At 32.5% G+C, this 20828-nt stretch overlaps 1 protein-coding gene across 2 annotated transcripts in view; it reads right to left on the bottom strand.

Annotated features, from left to right (window-relative positions):
• STAG1 (STAG1 cohesin complex component) overlaps nucleotides 1–20828 on the bottom strand; it is a 327098-nt gene that overhangs the window by 101527 nt on the left and 204743 nt on the right. For both annotated transcript variants that reach the window (XM_010947702.3, XM_074370861.1), the window contains 2 exons: nucleotides 14827–14978; nucleotides 12810–12883 (listed from right to left, as the gene is read on the bottom strand). In XM_010947702.3, the coding sequence (XP_010946004.1) occupies nucleotides 12810–12883; nucleotides 14827–14978 (226 nt within the window). The remainder of the gene's footprint in view (nucleotides 1–12809; nucleotides 12884–14826; nucleotides 14979–20828) is intronic.

The following is a 20828-nucleotide window of genomic DNA, read 5'->3' as shown; positions in this document are numbered from 1 at the left end:
GCTGTGTGGCGTTAGGCAAGTTACTTCCCTCTTAACTGTATCTAGAGCTCACAGTTACTGTGAGAATAAACTCACTTAATAAAAATAAAATACTCAGAATTATGTGTGATACCTACTAAACTTCCCATAAATGTTCACTGTTACATCTTTTGTCATTAATCTAGACATACACAGATAATACAATATAAAAAGCAGGTTTACAACATCTGTGAAAGAATGTTACTTGACCTTTAAAATACTGAATGTGAATGGCCCAAGGACATTTTTTTCTAAATAAGAAAAATTTCAGACATAAAAAAGTTATAGACAGTATAAAGAATATATATGTATCTACTGCTCAGTTAAAAAAAGAAGTATTAGAGTTGAACCTTTCTATATACCACTTACTAATACATCTTCCTCTCTAAGAGTAAATGACTATCCTTGTTTCAATGACTATCATTTACAGCTGCATCTTTATGCTTTAACTTCGTATGTATAGCTTTACATATTTTGAAAGTTTATATACATTTATTACCTTGCAGGTATCCTCTCCAACTTGCTTTTTCCACAAACCATGTTTTGCAATTTATACATACTGATTCATATAGCTCTAGTTCCAATATATTAACTTTAACTGATGTTCAGTGTTCCTTTCTATAAACTACAAATTACTTATACATTCTTTCACTGGCAGACATTTAGGTTGTTTTCAGGTTTTTGCTTTTATTAACAGTGAATGCTGTGAACATTCTTGTATATGTCTCCTTGTGCACATGTGTAAGAGTTTCCCCAGGGCACTGTTTTTCAAACAGTGCATCACTATGTATCAGTACATTATGGAATAAATTTAAAGAGTGGCAACAAAAACATAAAAGTATTCAGGATAGAAAACACTAAAATGCTTCACATGGAGTAGGCAAATATTTTTTCTTGGAATTTCTGTGTATTTGATGTAGGACATGGTCAAAAGTCTGTGAAACACTGCTTTTATACCTAGAAGTGAAATTTACTGGGTGAGAAGGAATATGCATCTTCACCTACATTAACAAATTTCTCCATATAGCATTTCACATCCTTGCCTAGTACTTCATATTGTTCTACTATTTTATATAAATTTCCACCTCTGTCAACTGCAAGTTCATATACTTTGTCTTCCACTGGGCTGTCCAAATAAAAACAAATGATAACAGCAAAAATAAAACAAAATAAAATAGCGCCCCTCTAAAAACAAAACACCACCACAAAACACCCAAATCATATCATATTAGTTCTGTCAGTCCTACCAAGTAGTCATCTCCCAGAGATCTATTACACTTATTCTCTGCTGCATTACCCTTGTAAAACCCAACCCTAAAAACAAAAACATAAAACAAACCTAGGCTGAGGTTTTTATTGCACAATTTCAGGGAAGTAAGTTAAGGACAAAATGAATAGATATGGCATTCTGATTAAAACTACAGTGACTACTAAGTATGGTAACTGCATAATACATAGCTCAATCATCCATTCATTACCATTGGTATTATCATTACCATTGGTATTGAGATTATAGATGGCTAATCCCAAGGCTAGAGAATATAAAGGCTTAGCTTTATTTCAGTAGGAAAACCTTGTTCAAAATCTTTTTTTATAGTCGTTTCTATGTCTAAGCTTAATTTCTAATGCCTTTTTGTCTCACTTACAAGACTCTCAAAAGCTCATGTTTTTTGAACACGGTTCCTCTCTGTATGCACTCTCAATGTTTTGATACAACTTGTCTTCCTGGCATCCCAGTCCTCGTCTACTAGGTGATTTTTTTGCTATTTGAGTTCAGGAGCTCTAATACACTTTGCCTGCTGATACCACCCTACTAGGTTTTTTAAAATATTGAAGTACAGTTGCACCCTACTAGATTAATCATTCTCTACATGTAATTATATTATGTATAATTGGTCTATACAGTAAAATTAGAATTCCTTTGTGCTGGTTTTAAAATGTCCACAAATTCTCTGTTAATATTCCCTTTGGAGACAAGTGCCTCTTTTCTTTAATGTGGATGTACTTAGTAACTTGTTTCTAACAAATATAATGCAGTAAAGATGATGAATTTTGGCTCTTGGAGGCTAAGTCAAAAAAGATGCAGTGACTTCTGCTTTGTTCTCTTTCTTGAATCACTTTTTAAGGAAGGCCAACTGCCATGTCTTGAGGACATTCTAGCTGCCCTATAGAGAACTCTGCCACCAACCATGTGAGTAAGCCACATTAGAAGTAGATCCTCCAACCACAGTCACGCCTTCAAATGACTCCAGCCTCAATCAAGGTCTTGACGCAATTTGATGAGAGAACTTAAGCCAGAACCACCTAGCTAGACTACTTCCAAATTCCTGATCCATAGAAACTATAAGATAATGTTTATGTACCAAGTTTTAGGGTAATTTGTTACATGGCAAAAGATAATCAATATTATTAGTTGTTATTATTATTAAAGGCCCTTACCAATCTAGCCATGACCAATCTTCTTGGAGTCTGGCTCATGAATGAGTTCTTCTTTAGTCCAAACAGCTCAAGGCACAGACTACATGTCTGTGGTCATCCTTATGCATACAGTGCCCTCATTCTACTCTAATTACCTACAATGATTATTCTTCCAAGCTCCAATGAAGTTTCAGTTCTTCTATGATTTGTAGCATATCCTCTTATTACCAGATATGGCTTTCCTGCCTACTAGGAACTAACATTCTATTTAAGCAGATGAAGTATAAAATAAAAATGCAGAGTTTATTTCTAAATAGTCCCTGATTTGATTGTATCTTTTGACATACAGATATTTTTTTCATACGTTTAAGAGTCCTCCAATCTTTGGTTTTCATATTAAATTTCTTTTTAACTCCTTAATCTCTATTTCCAATGGCCCCACTACATTTAGAAAGATAATGTTTAGTTGCAGGTGTTTTGAAGTTTCCAAAGCAAAGATTAAAGTAGTGGGCAAAAAAGTTAGTAAGACATGAGGAAAAGTATAAAGACAATCATATGATGACCTAATAACTTCCATAGTTCTAATACAGGGGCCTTGAAATGAACAACTACAAATGAAGTCCCAATATACTTTACTTGCAAACTCAAAGAAAGACAGAAAGAAAAAACCAGAAAAGAATAATTCTGGGGCAATTAATCCTTTGTTGTAGCTCTTTTTTACAGCATAAAAGAATAATTATATTCACTTCTATGAAAACTTATCTAATTTACTGACCTTCACAGTTAGTGTGCCTTTAATTTAATATCAGGACTTAAGATTTTGTTTTGAATTACTTTCTTGGCAGATGGAATTCAAATTATTTTCTGCTTACAACAAAATGAAATTTATCTCTAGTGAATTTTAATTAAATGTTTTGTGTACTGCCTTTATAGATGCTTTCTCAGTAAGGAAGAAGACTAAATTAAAATACTGCAATACAAATTTCAGAGAATAATCTGTGGCTAATATGTATGTTTTGATACAGACAATTATCTCTTTTATACAAGAAATCTCATGAGAGCTGTACAGTGAGAAATAATTACGAGCGCCAGGAAAGTCTGCTATTTAAATTGCAGAACACAATAAATTCATGTCTCAACCAATTTTGTCACTAATGTTTGGCTAAAAAAATTACATTTTCCAAAACAGAATAACTCCTAGAGATTGGGGGGAAAAGCCTATGAGAGAAAGGGACAGCTGAAAGGAGTTACTGAAGAGTCACACTGTATCCTTGATTAGACTGTGAACAAGAACTTAAGACTAGAGACCACAGCTTACAGAAAGATGATTAAAATAAATATTACCTTAAAGAGTGTTATATGTTATTACAGGGCAGTATGGGGAACACAGAAGCATGGAAAATGATGGAGGGGAACAGAACAGGTCCAGGAAGGCTTCTGAGAGGCAAAAATGTTTAAATGTAGACCCAAAAAGTTGAAACTCTCTTATTTGCTAACTAAATCCAAATCTTTCAGTGAATTATTTCAAGATGACCAGTGTTATTTAAAGTGCATTAAAAATATATACAAGATCTTATGGCAGCTCACGGCAAAAAAAATGTGACAATGAATATATATATGTTTATGTATAACTGAAAAATTTTGCTCTACACTGGAATTTGACACAAAATTGTAAAATGACTATAACGCAATAAAAAATTTTTTTTAAATGTAGTAAGTTTATAAAATTGGAAATATTTTTCATCTCTTTCATTGCATTATCAGTTAGTGAAAATAGCGACAAAATACGTAACAAGGAATTATATCACTGAGTGTCTCATACAGAGCAGGTGACATAGCTATCGTCTAACCTGCATTACTCATTAATATTTTACCATTAACAGAAGTTTAGGCATAAGTAGCATTAAAAACTGAATGTCAAGGATATATTAACTTTCAAATAAAAATATATTTAATTTATATTCACATTCTAACTATCAACCTGACCCATAGGTTAGGTCCAAGATGAAATGTTAGGAAGTAAGAAGATTAAAATAAAAGAATGACAGTTTACTCAGAATAAATTATATCATTATATTATATAAGAATAGCTCTGAAAACATGATTCTGAATTGTTTCACGGTAGTCTAAAGATGAAAAATTCAACTAGAAAATAAAAGATAATTCATTTTTCATCTTCTCCAAACTGTTGAAATTTTTCCTGTTGTCACTACTTTCATTAAGTTTAGTTCTTAATAAGAACTAATAATTTTCAAATTATTTTCCTATCACTAAACAAATAGTGTCTCCTTTTTTTATTGCTTTTGAGAGACTTTCTCATGGTCTCTGATACTCTGCACTTTGACTATGGTATGTCTAGATATGAAACATTTTTCTTAACCTACTCAACAATCATTAAGTCTTTACAATCTGAACATTCTATTTTTTTAACCAATTTTATAAAACTTCAGTTCTCTCATGAATTCTTCTTTTCAATACTTGTCTTTTCTTTTGAAATCCTATGTAAAGGACTTATGAAGTCTTTCAAACAATCCCCCACATATCAGAAATGTCATTTTATTATCTTCTATGCCTAGGTAAATTTTGCAGTATTATATTCCAATTCACTAACTGCCTCTTCAACAGTCTAAAGTGTATTTTATTCACTAAATATATATCCATGAAGATATTTTCATATCCAGTATTTTAAATTTGTGTTTTTACATCCACTTGTTCATATTATGTGCCATTTAATTATTGAATAAACTGGGTCATCTGTTCTATACAATTTCCCACATTCTGGACTTAAATGATGAGGATTCAGTCAGACAACACTCTTCTATTTTCTGTATTTCCTATGAACTAGTAGTTGAATCTACTGATGTACAGATTAATTTTCAATTTTTGTTTGATGCTGGGGTGACAGATGAGACAAAGTGTTAACTGATAGTGTCATCTCTGGACAGCACCTTCTATTTCTACTATGTACATGCAGTAACATTTTCCTTTAATCAATAAAGTGAATTAAGTGATATTTCTGGAAAATCAACAATTGGTATCCATGGTACGCTGATCACTTTGGCAGGCAGGTCTTACTCTCACCTTTATTTTCAGTCCTACTTAGAGCAAGTGAAATTTTAATGTATCAAAAGTAAGCTGTGACAGATCCAATGCTAGTTTGTGCAAGGTCTGATTAAAAAAATCAATAAGGTAACAGTAGGAAATTAAAGGACTGTTGTTTCTATGAGAACAATAGGTTGAAAGCTTTGGCAAGACTCAAAAAGGGTGACTCACTAAAATACAGGCTATGTTATTTTGGTGTTGAATATTGAGGTAAAATAAAAAATTATATGGATTCTGCATTCAAGATTGTATGGCTGAACATCTGAAATATGTAGTTTACTGTACAGGAATCATACTATTACAAAGGTGTTTAAAAAACAAGACTGCATGGCTGAGCCAAGATGAACAAGACTGAAGCTCCCACTTGAAAAAAACTAAAAAAACTGCATAAAATATATAAAATGATGCTTTTCAGATGCTGGATGTCAGGCAGAACAGGGCAGTAATCTGTGAGAGGGGTAACTTACAGGGTGAGCCTTAAGATTGTCCCAGATTGCTGCCTGCCAGGCAGTAGGATGGGGAGGGAACCTAGACAGAACCTGGTGATGTTCCTGACTTGAGGAAAAGGAGCTGGGACTCTAAGAGGACAAGGTGGCTAGATTTTACAAGCATGGTATCAGAGATGCACAGAGAGAGTGAACTCTAGAAATCTGCAGAAAGACCCTATCAACTCTTCAGCTGAGTACAAAAGAGCATGTACATGTGAACAAATCACCTAACACTGGGGAAAGAATGGAAAGAGAAGAGAGAGTAATCTCTGGAATAAAGACAGGGCTGGGAATACTTTGTGTTCCAATGAGCCAGACCAGAAAAATCTTGTAATTCACAGGGCATCAAGAAAAGCACAAAGAATGGTATTATCTTAGTATTGGGGTAAATACTAAGACTAAATGCTGCCCTGGTCTACTAAACAAATCTTAAAAAGAAGTCTTGAAAGGATCAAACATAATTATGTCCCTTAGAAAAAGTGGGCAAATATTCTACATATATATTATCTAGCACAAAACAAAACCCACAGGGCCTGGCATCTAATAACAATTGCCAGGCATTCAAAGAAGCAAGAAAATGACCTATAATAAGGAGAAAAAAAAATCTATCAAAACAAATAGAATCAGAAATGATGAAGATGACAAAACTAGAAAAACAACATTAAAACAGTTACAACAAAATATCTATATTCAAGAGTCTAGAGGAGAGCCTGGAGGAAATAAAAGAAACATGAAGAAAATGAAAACAAAGTTCTCTAACATATCACTGGCTGGTAAGAAGGCTGTGTACAAACAAACAAAAAGTCCCAAGAGGGAAGCCGTGTCGGTGCTCTGGTAAAAATCCTGACTGAACAACCACTGGTTGACCATGAAATTCTGTAGCCATAGAGGCAACCCCTTTGAAATCTATGCAAAAGACAAAAAGCCACAGAGCAGAAATAGTGGCTGTACAGAGCAGGAGAGATAAATTCCTGAGATTAAGTCCAAGTGAATTATAAAAAACAAAATAGCCAACAACAAGACAAATTCCAGGGGAAAAAAATCAGAATCCAACTTTGCTACACCATATTTTGTAAAATGGACAGTTATTTGTTTTGCTTTGTTTTTTGGCCTCTTTTTCTTTCTCCTCCTTCTCAGGAGAAGGTACCTGTTGTCCAAAAAAAAAGAAAAGTCACTTTTTTTGAGGAGGTACTTTTTTTGACTAACAGTAGTTCCAGCCTGTGTAAGGACATAACTTCTGGAATTTAGTCACTTCAGAATGTCTTGATAGTCACTGAAGCTAAAATGGACAGTTTTAAGCAAAAGATTATTTGATAAAGAAAGAAAAAGAGAACACCTACACTCAGAAATTGATACAGTCTGAAGAAACTGTCTCTGAGTGGGCTCAGCTGTTAAATTTTGCAAAGCTTTTAAAGCAGATCCCATAAATACAATAATGGATTGAAAGAAACTATATTCAAAGAACTAGATGAGAAGATGACACTGACTCAAACAACAGTGCATTATTATAAAGAAACAGCAACTATAAAAACAGGACCAACTGAAAATTTTAAGAACAGAAATAAAAAACTCAGCATATGGTTTAAACAGCGTATTTGAGTTGGCAAAAAAACAAAACAGAAACTGCCATACACTGAGCCTGAAGACAGGTAAATAGAAATTATCCAAAGAACAGAGATTAAAAACAATGAAGGAGAAAAAAAAGAGAGCGTGTTTGTGTGCATGTGTGTGTGAGCAAGCTCCAAAAATCTATAGAACAGTATTATGTATACCAGCATATCTTTAAAAGGAGTCTAAACAGAGATATGGGTAAAACAAAACAAAACAAAACAAACAAAAAACTTGAAGAATCAATGGCTAAAAGCTTCTGAAATCTGATGAAAAACATTAATCTAGAGATCCAAGAAGGTCAACAAAATCTTAGTAGGATAAACACAAAGAGGTCCATACCTAGACATGTAAAGCAAACCGTTGAAAGCCAAAGAAAAATGGGAAAGCAAAAAAAACAAAGAACAAAAAACAAAACCCAAAAAACAAAGAAAAGAAAAAGAAGAATGAAAGTTACAAAATAAGTGACTCATGGCTCTCTCTCTCTTGCCTTCTGAGACAGCCCGCATTCTGTCTATGGAGTGTGTATCTACATTTACATTTACTACCTCCCACCCCATGTACATATCTCTAAATAAATCTATTTTCACTCAAAAAAAAAAAAAAAGACAAAGAAAGAAAAAAAAGTGACTCATAATATACAGGGGAACAGCAGGACTGACAACTGATTTTTCATTCAGAAACAATGAAGTCCAGTAGGTGGTAAAATGGCATTGAAAGTGCTGCAAGGAAAAATAAAACTGTTGACCAAGAATTCTATAACCAGCAAAACTAACTTTTAAGAAATAATGACATTTCCAGATAAACAAAAACTGCTAGCAAACTTGCCTTATAAGAAGCAGTAAAGAAATACTTCAATCTGAAAGGAAGTAACTCTATACAATAACTCTAATTCATAGAAAAAAATTAAGAATGCTGGAAATGTTAACGATAGGGTACACAGAAGATAGCATGAATTTTTTTTATTGTCTTAATTTCACTAAAAATCGCTAAGATTGTATATACTGATAATGGTTAATAACAAATACAGATAAAAGATACATAACAATAATAGTACAAAGGAAGAACAAGAAAACAGAGCTATACTGGAGCAAAGATATTAGTGAATTAGTCATGCTAATATGATGCAGTTTGTGATAACTTATGCTTCATACTGTAATCCCTAGAGTAACCATAAAGAAAATAACAGACTGTTCAACTAGATAAAAACATGTAAGATCCAACTCTAGTCTGCCAATAAGAGACGTAGTTTATATTCAAAGACACAAATAGACTGAAAGTGAAAGGATGATAAAAAAAATCTATCACACAAAAAGTAACCATAAAAAAGCTAGAGGTATATTATTATCAGGCAAAGAAGTCTTTAAGAAAAAAAAAATCACACAAGAAAAGGGCATTTCATAATGACAAAAAGATCAACACAAGAGGAAAATGTAACAAAATAGCAGAATATATTCTCTTTATATGCATATGGATTTTTTTTTCAATAGCCAAATTGGTTAAGGAAAAAACAAGGCCTATTAAGTATAAATGATTCAAATAACAGAAAGTATGTTTACTAACCACAGTGGACTTAAATTAGAAATTAGGAACAGAAATTAATTTAGAAAACTCCAAATATTTGGGAATTAAACAAAAAAAACTTAATAACCCATGAGTCAAAGAAGAAATCACAAGTAAGGAAATACTTTGTTCTGAGTAAAATTTAAAATACAACGTATCAAAACATGGTGTAAAGCAGTACTTTGAGGAAAATTTACAGTTTAAAATGCCAGATAAGAAAGGAAGGAGGATATACAAATCAACAATCTGAATTTCCAATGTAAGAAACTAGAAAAAGATAAGTAAATTAAAACTAAAACAATCAAATGTAAGGAAGTATTAAGGTTAAAGCAAAAATCAATGAAATTTAAAAATACATAAATAAAGTCAATGAAATCAAAAGTTCATTCTTTGAAAAGATCAATATACCTGATAAACTTCTAGCTAGGCTGACCAAGATAGAAAAGAGAAGACACAAATTACAAAATCAAGAATGTGTAAGGAGACATCACTGCCAATCCTACAGAAATAAAAAAGATTATAAGGAAATATCATGAACAATGTTATGCAATCAAATTTGCAATATACATGTAATAAACATGTCTGAAAGACACAAATTACCACAATGAATCAACAAAGAATAGAGTGTTGTAACAGATCTATAATAAGAAATTTAATTAGTAAATGAAAATCTTCACACAAAGAAAAACTGAGGCTTAAAGGGCTTCCCTGGTGAATTCTATCAAATTAATCAAGAAAATATAATACCAATTTTCCATAAACTCTTTCAAAAAATAAGCAGGAGGAAACATTTCCTAATTCTACAAGGCTACTACCCATATTAACACTCCTAATGAAAGTAGATACAAAAATCCTTAACAAAATATTTAGCAAACTGAATTTAGTAGCATCTAAAAAGAAGTATATATCATGACCATGTGAAATTTTCCCCAGAATGCAAGGTGTGATACCTGAAAATCAATGACTATAATACACTATATTAATAAAGAACAAAGGCTGTATTTTTTTTATCACAACTGATACAAAAAAAAAAAAAGTCAAACAATCAATCACAATAAAAAAACACCTAACAAAACTAGGTTAGAAGAGAATATCCTCATCCTACTAAAGGGTACCAACATAAAACTTAAAGCTAATGACATTATACTTAATTTTAAAGACTGATTATTTTCTCATTATGATCAGGCAACAAAAGCAAAGCTGTCCTCTCTCATCACTTTTATTCAATATTGTACTGGAGACTAGCCAGCACAATAAGGCCATTAAGAAAAAAAAAGTAAGAATTAAAACTGTCTTTATTCATAGATGTCATGATCCTATATGTAGGAAATCCTAAAGAATCTACAACAACAAAATAAAACTCCAAAACTACAGAACTAATGAAAGTATTTTGTAATTTTGCAGGGATAATAAAACATGTATTTTTATTTCTTAATAAGGAAAAGTCTAGAACAAAAATTGAGAAAACAATTCCATTTATAATGGCATAAAAAATGAAAACACTTAGAAATGAATTTAACAAAAGTAGTGTAAGATGTACACTGAAAACCATAAAAAGTGCTAAGAGAAATTAAAGAACATCTAAATAAATGGAGATATAACCTGTAATCATAGAATGGAAGATTTAATATTATTAAGGCAATTCTCTCCAAATTGGTGTACAGATTAATTATATTCTCCATCAAAATTCCAGCAAGCTTTTGTATGAAAGTTGACAAGCTGATTCTAAAATTCATATCAAAATGCAAAGGATCTATAATAGTCACAACAATTTTGAAAAAGAACAAAGTAAAGGGGCATAATGCTAACTACTTTTAAAAGCTTACTCTAAAAGACAAATGCTCTATGTTCTCCCTTACACGCAGACTCTAAAAAAGCCAAACTCATAGAAATAGAGAATGGTGGTTGCCAGATGAGGTGGGTAGGGGAAAAGGGAAGATGTTGGTCAAAGAACACAAACTTCTACTTTTAAGATGAATAGGTTCTGGGGACCTAATATACAGCATGATGACTATAACGATACTGTATTACATAGTTGAAAGTTGCTAAGAGAGTAAATCTTAAGTGTTACCACCACTACAAACAAAATAGGTAATTACATAAGGTGATGGAGGTATTTAACTAACCTTATCGTGGTAATCATTTCACAATATACATGTGTTTCAAATGATTCTGTTGTACCCCTTAAACTTACATATGTTATATGTCAATTATATCTTCATAAAGCTTAAAAAAAACCACTCTAAAGATACTGTAATCAATACAGGTGGTATGGGTTTAAGGACAGATCAGAAAATCCAGAAATAAAACTTTGCATTCATGGTCATTTGATTTCCAAGAAAAACACCATAGCAATTCAGTTGGAGAAGGACAGTCTTTCACCAACAGTGATTGGACAAATGAACACCTATATTCAAAGGTGGCCTCACATCCTTATAGTGCACCTACACAAAAATTAACTTAAAAATGGCTCATGCACCTTAACTTAAAAAATTAAATGATTAAACTTCTAGAATAAAGCAAAGAAGAAAACTTTGGATTAGGCAAATTGTTCACAGACAGAACATCAAAAGCATGACTATCGAAGAAAAATTGATAAATTACTTCATTCAAATTGAAAATTTTACCTCTTCAAAAGGTATCAATAAGGAAACGAAAAGAAAGCCACAGGCTGGGAAAAATACTCAAATAATTTATCTGATAATGCACTTGTATCAAGAATACAAAAAGGGCTCCTACAAAATCCCTCTCAATAATTGTTAGCATAAACAGACAGAAAATCGGTAAAGGTAAAAAAGACTAAAACAACCAACAATCAAATTTGACCTAAAGATATAAAAATAATAGCACAACACATACTCTCTTCCTGAGAAAACAGAACATTTATTAAGATAGAACATAGTGTGGGCCATAAAACAAATCTCAATAAATTTAAAAGCATTCAGATCATTCAAAGTATGTCCACTGACTACAATGAAACTGAGTTAGAAATCAATAATAGAAGCTTTTGAGATATTTGCAAATAAATATCACACTTTTATAAATAATCTATGGGCGAAAGAAACAAGCCAAAAGGGAAATTAGAATGTATTTTGAACTAAATGAAAATGGAAACACAACATATCCAAATTTAAGGGATATAGTTATAACAGTGCTAAGAAATAAATTTACAGGAGTAAGACTATATAGCAGGAAAAAAAGTAAGGCCTCTTAATGATCCCAGTTTCCACCTTGAGAAACTAAAGGGCAGGGAAAGGAAACCCAAAGCAAACATAAGAAAGAAAATAGTAAGGAAAACAGCAATAATCAAGTGAAAACAGAAAAAACAAGATAAGTTCAATGAACCAAAATCTCATTTTTAAAGGAAAAAAATACAATTGATTAGTTATAGACACACTGATAAAGAAGAAACCATCAATATTATGAACAACTTTATGCTATTTGTTGAAAATAATTCAACATAGATGAATGTAACATTTTCTTGTAAGAAAAACTTAACAGCCTTATATCTACTAAGGAAATTTAATTTGTACTTTAAAATACCCCTATAAGGAAAAACTAGGACCCAACGATTTAATTTCTATCTGAGGAAGAAGTAATATCTATTCTTACCGGTATCTATGAACAAATATACCCTTAAAAATAGAGTTCATCATATTTTCGATTTCATCCTGATTTTCTTGTAGCTGAAATGAAAAAATAAACAAGTAAATAAATAAATAAATGGAAATATTGATTTTTTTTAATTTGGAATAAACAGTTCCAATTGTTTTTATTCCTGATTATTTTCATTCTGGGTAATTATCAATCCTTTTCCTCATGTATTGTGCAACATACATCTGAAACGACCAGTATTCTTGCATTATTGCTATAGTTTTACTACATGGGCTTAGAACCTCTTTCTGTCTCCCTCAACACATATTACATAATGAATAAAAAGGAGTGGTGTGGCAAAGTGCGACCAGATTCCTATCACAAAATATCATCTGTTTTGGGAATGGGCCTCAATTTCTATGCTTATCCTGACCAAACCAGGTCCCCTGATTGGTTCTGCCTTTTTTGGGGGGTAACAAATCATCCTTGATTGTCGTATTTGCCACTGCAAAATTCCCCATTCCACCTAAAGCATCCAAATATTACTCTGCATCTGATTAGTCCATAATTGACTGCAGGCCAATTCTCAGTATAGGAGGTATAGTAGAAGACAGCAAAGATCCTAGCCATTAGTGGTAAAATGCAGCAACAAAATAAAATCCTATAGCAAAGATACAAATTTCAGGCAATACTACTGATCGGGTTAAAGTTTAAGTTTACTCATTACTCAAAAGGAACCAAAGCAGTGATAAAAAATTACATTCTAGGTGACACTTATTATAAGTTATAACTTGTTCTGTAACAATAATCAGTGAAATATTTGCTTTTACTGCATACACAAACGTGAACATAAAATTCCTTCAGACTTCCTCCTTTGCTGTATGCTTTGTTTCAGGTTTTACTGAAATAAATTTAGAAATACTTTTACAGCAAGTCATTCAAATTATTACAACTTAATATAAGTTTTAAAAAATACTTTTGCTGTAATATAAAAAATTAAATAAGTTATAAGAGGTGTCCAGTTTGGTTAGCAGTACTTACTAAAGCACAGTTCCAAAACTTACAATTATTTCTAGTATGGAATGTGTTATGTATTGAACTGTGTTCCTCTAAAATTCATATGTTGAAGTCTGAACCTCCCATAATCAGAAGACTTATTAGGAAATAGGATTGTGGCAGATGTAATTAGTTAAGATTTGGTCATAGTGGAGTAGGATGGGCCTCAAGTCTCATATGACTGATGTCTTTAAAATGAGAAATTTAGAGACACACACACACAGCTGAGAAGGCCATGTGAAGATTAGAGTTATCTTCCACTTCTAGCCTACAGAATTGGAGACAATAAATTTCTGTTCTAAACAAAATCAGTTTGTGGTATTTGCTGTAGCAGCCCTAGCACTTGCAATATAGTAAGGCAATGATTTAATCATAAGCTTGCTGCTTCTTATTGCCTGTTCTAACCCATTATTTGTTGACAGCAATACATTAATAGTAATGAGACATTATTCTATTCCCAAGCTAAAATACAGACTAATATTGTAGACCTAAAATTTTATTTCCATTTGGATGAATAAAAATGCTACCTACTAAAAATCCAGGTTAAAAATCACTTTGAACATTCCACTGTAAAAATGTGATCAATCTTATTCACAGGAAATGTCTCATACATCTACTAACACGTAGCCTTTGGCTTTCTCCTGGAAATACAGCTTTGAAGGCCCCTAGTTCTGATGCTAGTATTTATTGTGCTTCTGAGACCAAAGCCTAATATAATAATCTTTCTGAGTTATCTAACTCCCAGACTACCTTCTTTCAAAAGGAGAGCTGTTCTGTGATTCTCTTCTGCCATCAGACAGCAGATAATCACTAGCTGGAATCAAACTGGGGTTTCATTTAAAAACTTTGAGATAAAATAATATGACTTTAAAAAACAACTTTGAATAATACACACAAATATTTTCACAGAGAATAAAAAATATGATTTATTTACTACACATTTATAGAACATAAAAATCTCAATTACCATTAAACTTACCTCTTTGCGTTTTTGAAGTAGTAACTCCAACCTTTCATTGGCTCTCTTCCCAATCATTTTATTTCTCTCAGCTTCATATTGTCTCTGTGTATTATCCTGATGAATACTGAGGTTTAAGGCAACATTCACCAGGGCAGTCATGAGCTTCATGGCTGTGAAATAAAGGAAGAGTACAGTATTCAACTACAAATCAGACCTTCATCCGTAAGATTACAAATTTCTAACAGAAATAGATGAAGGAAGGAAATTAGTCAATTTCTGTGTTTTACAATGCAGGCTTAATTTAAATGAAAAGAAAATTATTTTAGAGAAATATACTCATCATTTTTGTCTGTGACATAATTTTCCCTGCCTCAGTGTTCTTATAAGCTAGGCTCATTAACACTCCCACTTACAATCTCATCCTACTTATCAGCATGAAGGATTTAAGTAGTACCTTCAACAACCCCTTTCCCTCACCCTCAAACACACAAACCTTAGTAAGGGCATACTAATCAAACCTTTTAGACCTCTCTTCTGGCCATCAGTTCTGTATATACAATTGCACCTTTACCTAGATGTGTCAAAGATGTCTTAGCTGTTTACAATCAATTCATGACTGTTACTCTCAAAGATGGTCCTTTCCCTGTGTTCCTTACCACAGTGAATTAGGTATGACCTCAGATTCCTGAAAAACAAACTAAACCTAACTAACTCGTTAAATTCATTAAAAATGTATTCCATGAACTTCAGATTGATCTATTCTCCCCAGTAACGCTGTTAATTTACTTTTAAATGTTTACCTGTATTTTTAAATCTTATTACTTTCAAATTTTTGTTTCAAGTCCTCTGAGGAGCAAGTATGACATAAACCTTGAACTTCTGTCTATTCATATTTACTTTCTTCACTGAGATGGTTGAGAGTGTAGGGAATTCTGGTAAAGAAGTAAGAGTTTGTATTGGTAAAATAATCTCCCCCCCTTATTTATCTGCAAAGAAAAATTGTTCATTTATAAAAAATGAACTGATGAGTGTTTTAGAAGAACTGATCCAAACATTTGCAAATACATCCGTAACTAAATATGGGCACCCATTTCTTTTAAAACTTCTCTATTTCCCTTTAATTACATACATCAACATATATACTAAATGCTGTATCTCTATCTATACACACAATTTATTATTCTGAAACTCTGTCTACATTTTGGTTAAATCCATGTTAATAATGACTGCTACTGCCCTCAAAACAAAATACATGACAAAAATTGTAACAATAAAATGTATTTAAGTTAGTGACCAGTTAGAAATGTTTTTAATGAAAATGTTTCCCTTTTCCTGAGACACAGTGTCTAAATATAACAAATTGAGAAATCTTATGTTTCAAAATACAGGCTAGTGACCTGACTTTATTTTATATGTTGTCAGTAGAATATGAAGGTTAAAAGCACTTTTAAAAGGAGAATAGCTAAAAGACAGGAGGGCTCTGGGGCATTCAAATTGCCCAAGTCAGGGATAAACAGTTTAAAAGAGATTGTCCTAAGCATACAAAGTCATACCCAAATGGAGCTTAATTCAATTTACACTTCTCTATCTCTAAAACAAAATGACTTGATGATCAAGGAGTTGGCAAGCATTAAAATTAACACCATCCCTAGCTGGAATTCACCAGTTGAAGCTGAGATATAAATTTTCTTGAACTTAGTGGTTTTTGTTTTCAGCTAAGTATCCACTTGTAAACCCAGACTCCAAACTCCAACTGTCATTATGTAATGACCCTCCTCCTATTATAGGTATATACAAACAACAAAATGTATCAACGTACTAAAACAAAAAAATGCAAAATGATCAATACACTTTCAGAAAAGTATTAAGATATGATATAGCAGTATTTACTGAGATGTTTATGAATCTGTACGGCTTAAACTTCACTGATATTTTCACTTTACATACTAACATATAACCAAATAAACAACTATTGAAAGAGAGACTTCTAACTTAATGAGATAGACACAATTTGTAAATTGTGATGGGGACTAATGAGTCCACTGAAAAAAGACTCATTCTTGACTAGAGTCAGCATTAATTAAATTTTACTGGTATTACTAATAGAATTTTATAAATTAATAATCTTACAGGAATTCAGCCTGGATTCTATGATGTGCACTTTGAAGTGACTAATCCTTGTCTACCAAAGAGAATAATACTTCATTTAGCCTCCAAATTTTAACTGTTGACTACAGAATGCCAAACTTGTTCTAGTGCTGTGCTACTAAGAATATGTTCTGCAAATATGTACTGACCACAAATAGATTGTTATCAGTGCATTAAAAGCAACAATTTGAAAGTAACTTTTTAGAAGTTTATATAACAATGTGACAAAATAATCTTATGTCTGTTGAATCTAACAATAAAATGACACTAAGAATGATGATTCTCAAGTTTTTGGCCCCGAGCAACTTAGTAAAGCAGTGCTAGCTTGAATTAAAGTAGTAGCAACATATAGAAAGTCAGTTGTGAAGTATATTTTGAAGGGAGAGCTAAAAGAGTATGACAATATAGGAAATAAGAGAAATAGAAAAGGCAACAGTAATTAGAAAGCCTTGTGCTTATTAGGTACCCAAGTAGAGACAGCTAACAGATATATACCATTATCTAAAATAATGGTTTTTAGAGTCATTAAGCTGGATGGCACATCAATCCAATGGGCAACTATTCAGCCACTAGAAAAAAATGAGGCACGATTCATATGCTGAAAAGTCCTCCAATATATTTGTTGATGGGGAAAAAAAGCAAGCAAGATGCCTCTCAGTTTGTATATTATGCTACCATTTATGCAAAAAAGAAGGAATGAATGATTTATTACTATGTGCCACTCTTCCAAGCTCTTTACACACACTTACTCATTCATATCTCACAATTCTATCAAGTAAGTACTATTATTTCTTTTTCACTTAAGAGAAAATGGAGGCACAGGTTGGCTAACAGACTTGACAATTACACAGCCTGTAACTGGCAGAGATAGAATTTTAAATTTGCCAGCTCCCAAATCGTGTGATCCAGTCAAATAAATCTTCCTCTCCCCAAATATATATATATATATATATTTATATTTATTATTTACGTGTACATGAATGTAAATAAGAAAGTAAGCAAGTAATTAAGTATATCTCTCAATGGTTCTGTTTCTGAAGAGCCCATACAGAGTGTTTCTAAAAGGTAAGAGCTGTTATAGCATATTAATATAATGACAAGAATTATCTAATGAAGTAGGTAGAGGAACTGAAGCAGGAGAGAGAGGAAAAACAACCTGAAAAGCAAGGTTCTTGAGGTGGTAAACAGGGACTGGATCCACTGCATAAGGGCAAGGACTAACTTTAGACAGACAGTACTGTCATAAGAGAAAAAGCAGAGTATATATGTACAGCTGCACCCAGATAAGTAGCTTTAATCCTTGAAGGATTCTCTTTTGTCTCTATTAAGTTAGCAAGATAATCAGCTACGTGTGAAGAAGAGAGGATAGGAGATAATAAACGTTTGAGAAGAAAGTATGAAATAATCTGAAGAGCAAGTGGGAATATCCATTGTGTAGAATATTGTAATAGGATTCCTAGGCAGCACTAAAGGTCCAGTCAAGAGAAAAATGTAAAAAGCCCTGTCATCATAATTATGTGTTTTTCTATAACCACTTTTAGCTGCTCTAGTGTAGGTGTGGAGCAGGTGGTAATATGGGGTTATCCCAGGGGTAAGATGGAGGGAGAGAGAGGCAAGGATGCTGAGGGTCCTTCATGAGAAGGACATGATTATACTAAATTTGGATGATAGAATCTAAGCTAGGAAAGTGGAGGAACTGAAGACATGAAGGGTGTGAAGAACACTAAAAATATAGTATCAAAGAATTCAAAGTCTCAACATAATAAAAACAATACTGGAGCTGGGAACATATAAAGCAAATACTAAAACAAAAGAGATTATTGGCAAATGGGATGGTTGAAATTAAGATTATGGACAACAACCCTTTAAACACTATCCAACAATTTGCTTTTGTGTGTTCCTAAACATAAAAATGAAAATTAAAAAACTGCATTTATATTTAGTGATACCTATTATACTTCTGAAAATTATTACTGTACACCCTAGAAATATGTTTGATAATGGGACAAGATTAAAATTTTAAGAGATATGGTTATACTTCTTACTTAGTTTTAAAAAAACTTATTTTAAAAAAACAAACAAAAAGGCTTTTAACAAACTTCTACTTTCCAAATAATAAAGACTTAACCAATCTCTTAGTCTCTTAAAAACTCAACCAAAATAACAAGAAAAAAATGTTCATCTTCAATAAATCCAGAAACATACTTACAACCCCAAGCCACAGTATTTTAATATATGCATATACAAAGCAGGTGGAAAAGCATGGAAATCAAACCAAATGGTCAACAAAGCTTGACAACTGTATCTTAAGAAGAACAAAAACCAAAACTATTTTGCTCTGCAGAACCCAGAAGCATTCAGGACTTGGAGAAGTACTAGGTTCCACAGAAGATGGAGTGAAATAAGGTCTGAAAATAGGAATATTATTTCAAAGTTTATATAATAAGTAATTAAATCCCCAAATCTCCACTCCAACCTAGACAAGCAATCCCTCCACTAGACATTCATCTTGGAAGTCCAGAAAGTTTATTCCCTAAAGAAAATAAACCAGTGATTTGGACTCATCAGACATAGAGGAGGGATATATGTTAACTACAGAGTGCCCTGGGTGCTCCTTCACCCTGTATAACTCCCAAATGGCAGACAGCAACCAGACTCAAGGAGACTGAAAGATCCTTCTGCAAAGAAGCTGAACTTTCCCTGGGAAAATAATTATTAATACCAATAATTTAGAGTCTGCAATGAAAACACTAACTGAACACAAGACTATCCTGCAGTGATGCTCACCAAAGAAGCCAGAGCTACTGCCCCCCCTCTAGCAAACACAACACATACATACACACACACACACACACCCCCCAGACCCTCTCCGGCAATCAGCTTCTTAGTGTCTCATTCTCAGCAATGACTAGAGAGCCAACGAACAGGTATTTAAGGCAAGTTTCCAACATGAAAGATACCAATAAAAGCAGAGAATCAGAAAAGGCATCAGAGAAGGGAGCAGGAAAAACCTTCAGAGTCATAATTAACATTGTCAAAGAGATAAGAGAAAATGTTACATGCATGAGACAATGTTAAAAAAAGAAAAAGACTAGGAGAGTGCTAAAGAACTCATAGAATATTTAAATTAATGAAAAATAAGTTCAATAAATTTGAGGAAATATAAGAAAAGTGAACCAAAAAGAAAAAAAGTGAACTAAGAAATGGAAACTAGAAGAGAAATAACAAGAAACTCAGAATTGATTCATGAGATTAACATCCAAGCAATAAGTATTCAATAAAGAGTGCCCAGCAAAATGAATGAAAAATTATATACACACGTCAGGGTATATCACCATGATATTTCAGAACATCAGGAACAAGGAGAACAGTCTAAAAGCTTCCAAAGACAAGAACCGGGTCAGAATCAGAAGTCTGAAACAGCACTGGACTTCTCAACAGCAACACTGGAAGCTAGAGAAAAAATTCTGAAGAAAATTTTCAACGATAAATTCTATATTGGGTCAGACAATTAAACATAAGGACACAGTATATTCTTCAGGCAAATAAAGTATCACATACATACTTCCCCAATATTCTTCTTCTCAAGAAGCTATCAAAAAACATGTTACCCAAAAAGGAGACAATAAATTAAAAAAAGAACGCAAGTCAAAGACGATAATGAATCTAACAAAAGACAAAGATCCAAACAATGGCAGAAAGGTTAAATAACTTAAATGACATATAGATTATAGAAATGAGGCAGATATATGAAACATGATTATAAAAAAATTAAAAGTACAGAAAATATGTGCCACAGAATTGATCCTACCATTTATTTTAAAATAAAATAAAAAATCCTCACAAATATGTATATGAGAAAAAAACCTTAA

The sequence above is a fragment of the Camelus bactrianus genome, chromosome 1 (assembly GCF_048773025.1).
Source record: "Camelus bactrianus isolate YW-2024 breed Bactrian camel chromosome 1, ASM4877302v1, whole genome shotgun sequence".
NCBI classification, from domain to species: Eukaryota; Metazoa; Chordata; class Mammalia; order Artiodactyla; family Camelidae; genus Camelus; species Camelus bactrianus.
The sequence above is the reverse complement of the archived record's forward strand: the minus strand, read 5'-3'. Positions and strand labels throughout refer to the sequence as shown.